Source organism: Crocodylus porosus, unplaced genomic scaffold (genome assembly GCF_001723895.1).
Source record: "Crocodylus porosus isolate Cpor-Errol unplaced genomic scaffold, CroPor_comp1, whole genome shotgun sequence".
Lineage (NCBI taxonomy): Eukaryota > Metazoa > Chordata > Crocodylia > Crocodylidae > Crocodylus > Crocodylus porosus.
Genome location: NW_017728937.1, coordinates 611,765 through 615,590, shown reverse-complemented (window position 1 = coordinate 615,590; position 3,826 = coordinate 611,765). Strand labels below are relative to the sequence as shown.

Below are 3,826 nucleotides of genomic sequence, written 5' to 3'. Positions count from 1 at the left end.
GGGCTGAGAAGTGGGGCCGGTGCGCTGGGCAGAGCTGAGTAGCTGAGTGCAGTGGGCGTGAGGTGGGGCTGGTGACCACCCCTGCTGCAAGGGGTGGGGGGTGCAGGTCGAGGCACAGAGCCGGTGGTACTGGACATGGGACACAGATCCAGGTGGGATGCCCCTGGTGCTGGGTGAGTGGATGGGACCGGCGAGGCTGCCTTTGACTTTGCCTAGGCCTGATGCTCTGGCAGCTCTGTCTGCTACTATTTATAGCCTGGCCCCTCTGCGTGGGGCACCCCTGTGTGATTAATGCAGGCAGCGGTGGCTTATTTTGGAGTGCTTGAGTTATAGACGAGCTTAGACTGGCTCTCAGCAGCATGGAGCCTCCTCACCAATGCCGCCCGCTATGTCCCCATAACTTCCAAGCCGGCATTTCCAGGCCCCATGCCTCCTGTCCTGTTAACTGTCCCTATGGTGAATCTTGGCACTCTAGGGCTGCTGGTGTTATATATTTGCATGCCGTGCCTCCCCCAGCCCTTTCCTATGGCATGTACCTGGCACTGTGCTGCCCCAGCCCCACTCCACGGCTGTCTGGTATGATGGGTAGGTGGGTGCAGGTATGTGGTACACAACAGTTCTCTTGACTGTTGGTACAGCCCTTAAAGGAGGTGGCCAGAGCCAGTGCCCAGGCCATCCTTAGCCTTTCTGCAAGAACTGAATCTCCTGGCAAAGAGGGTGGCCAGGAAGGTGACTTGAGGCCTACGGGTACCGTATTATCTTTTGCTGTGGGGAAGTCCATGTACCCCCAGGTAGACATTGGGTGCGAGGGTGAGGCAGGCTGGCAGTGTCCCACAGTGGGTGGGCCCCTGTGCAGTGGTGGAGTGCAAGGTCATGCCTCTCCTGGAGGGGAGTAGCCATTGAACAGTAGGAGCCCTGGCTCTGAGCACTCTCCTCTCCTCTCCTTTCTCTCACCCCTCCCCCCAAACACATGGACAGGCAGTGTCAGGTATGAAAGCTGTGCTTCCAGGCAGCTGGAAAACATGTGAGTAGCAGGTGGGATATAGGGCAGGGCAGAGATGTCTGGATGGGCTAGTTTGGCTCTGCTGGAGCTGTCCTGCAGAGACCTACAGGTCCCTGGGAGCAGAGGGATAAGAATCTTCCAGCCCCTTCCCCTCCCCCTGCAGCCAGCACTCAGCAAAGCCACAGGCCTGAATTATGGATGAAGCTCCTTGGGTTACAGCTGCTCAGTAGCTGGTGGGTGGGAGGGGGGACCTGAGCAGCCCCAGTCATTGGGCAACTTGGATCCACCCCTAGGGCCAATGGGGCTGTGCCCTTCCCTCTGCCTGTCCCCCTCCCTGTATAGGAGACCCTTGGTGGCCTTTTCACTGTCCTGGAGTCCTGCCAGCCCTGACTCTCATCCCTCCCCTGCCAGGATGGCCATCCTTCTGCAACAGGGTTAAGAGAAGCCTGGGAGTAGATCTGGGTTGGAGCAGAGGGTGGGTCTCTAATCCAGTAGGCTTTGGGGGGGGAGATTGGGGTGGGGTGGGGCTCAGCTGGCTGTATCTCAGATCCAGACAACTGGGTGGGGCAGATCTGGATAGTGATGATATGCCTCTCCAAAGGCATGTGCTGCTAGAGTCCTTCAGCTAAAGATGGCTCTGAGCAAGATTAAAAGATCAGGGAATTTGGCTCCTCAAGCCCTCCCTGGGAAGAGGTGGGGGGAGCCAGGAACACCCAGCACAGGGAGCTGCAGGTGGGACTTACTCCACACATGGTAGGAGGACTTTGTTGGGGGGGGCGGGGAATGGGACCGGTGCAAGGCTCTTATGGGGAAACTTTATTGATACCCCAGAGTGAGAGACTGGGTGAGCCATGAACTTTATCAACATGCTAGAGTGAGAGATGGCCTGGTGCAGAGCACTGCAGAAAGAACTTTATGAGCATCCCAGGGTGGCAAACAGGGAGAAGAGCCATCCTGGGCCAAAGAAAGAAGACATTTATCAATGCCCCAAACTAGACAGAGTCAGCCAGCAGGCAGCATCCTTTCAGGGTCACCTTCTGATGGGGAATGCTGACTGTCCTGTATCTAGCTGGATGGAGGAGGAGGGACTGAGCCCCTGGGTTGGAGGGGCTGTCCCAGAGTGGCAGTGACTCTCCCTGGTATGAAACGGAGGCCCTGCATGTTATCCCCCTCTCTCCCACAGGGAATTGAAGGGCTGCTGGAGCCAAATGCATGGGAGGCAGAGTGGGGGGGCCGGGGGAGGGGAGCATGTGCTGAAGCAGTGAGTGGGTAACGAGAGAGGGGGGAGGCGGAGGTGGTGTGAACAACAGGAACGGCAGCAGCTTGTGTCACTTGGTCTCGCGTCAGCCTCCACCTACACACACACGCTGGGGAACACGCGCTCGCACACGGGAGCACGCACTCACATGGGGCTGCACGCTGCACACGAGCCCTCATGGGGAGTGGGTGCACATGTACCCCTGTGCATTTACTTGGCTGAGATTAGCATGCCAGAGTCTTCCTCATGTAGGGGGAGGAAACGCACCTGAACCACTCATGCATGGATTTAGCACACCTGGCCATGCACATGCTCCTTTTGAGGGAGAGAGAGCCATGCCCTGCATGTACAGGCTGGGTAAAGAACAGCTCCTCTGCTACCTGGGGAGTGCGGGCCTGGGCCTGTCTACATGGGTGGGAGTGCTGTCCTGCCTAATCTCAATGGGGACGGGGAGCCTTTTGTTAGACAGGGGTGTATTGTGTCTGTATGGCTGGGGGAAGGGGTCCTCATGTGCTTGAGGGAATAGGGTGTGGCCCCACCTGGGTGGAAAAGCTGTTGCTCCATCCTGGTGGGACAGAAAGACCATGATATTGCCCACTGTGTTGCCAGGTAGAGCTGCCACCCACTCACCCTGCCTCTTCTTGTCTGCAGGCTGGGTCCCCACGCTCTTCGGCCTTTTTGTGCTGCTGGGGGTCCTGCCCACTGGGGCACCCACCTGCCCCATGCTCTGCACCTGCTACTTCTCGCCACCCACGGTCAGCTGCCAGGCCAACAACTTCTCGTCGGTGCCCCTGGTGCTGCCCTCTAATGCCCAGCGCCTCTTCCTGCAGAACAACCTGATCCGGTCCCTGCGGGCAGGCATCTTCGGGCCCAGCACAGTGACACTGTGGCTCTACTCCAACAACATCTCCTCCATCCAGCCTGGCACTTTCCGTCACCTGCCTGCCCTAGAGGAGCTGGATCTGGGGGACAACCGGAACCTGCGCAGTCTGGAACCAGACACCTTCCGTGGGCTGGAGCGCCTGCAATCCCTGCACCTCTACCGCTGCCAGCTCAGCAGCCTGCCCAGCACCATCTTTCGTGGCCTCTTCAGCCTCCAGTACCTCTACCTGCAGGAGAACAGCCTTATGTACCTGCAGGTCAGTGGGAAAGGGGAGCAGCAACTCCATGGACCTCAGGCAGGGAGGAGGAGGGGCTTGGCCTATAAGGCCTCCAAGGGAGAAACTTTTCCGATTCCTCCTGAAGGAGGGAAAGAGATGTATGTCCCTGTCCTTTAAGGTATTAATAAAATTGTAGACAAGACAGTCCCACAGACGGTGTAGAAGTCCCCCACAGCCAGGACTCATGCCGGCTCCGAGAGGAGTGAGCTGATTCTGGGGAAAGGGGGATTGGCTGGGCATTAAAGAGCATCAGGAAATGAGATGGAGGGCCTTTCCCTTCTAAGAGATGCTGTTTCCAATATGGTTTTAGGCTATTGAAGAGCTGGCTGGCTCACAGAGCTTCATAGCTGTGGAAGGAGCCCAGGGTTAGTATAGCTGGGGGCTTTTGGTTGGAAGTGAGGAGCA

General features: G+C 57.8%; 1 protein-coding gene across 1 annotated transcript in view; it reads left to right on the top strand.

Annotated features, from left to right (window-relative positions):
- The first annotated feature begins 2,830 nt into the window (after nucleotides 1–2,830).
- Nucleotides 2,831–3,826, top strand: part of RTN4RL2 (reticulon 4 receptor-like 2) — a 2,720-nt gene continuing 1,724 nt past the window's right edge. Inside the window, exon 1 of the mRNA XM_019547203.1 lies at nucleotides 2,831–3,400. Coding sequence (XP_019402748.1) covers nucleotides 2,846–3,400 — 555 coding nt within the window. The 5' untranslated portion in view covers nucleotides 2,831–2,845. The remainder of the gene's footprint in view (nucleotides 3,401–3,826) is intronic.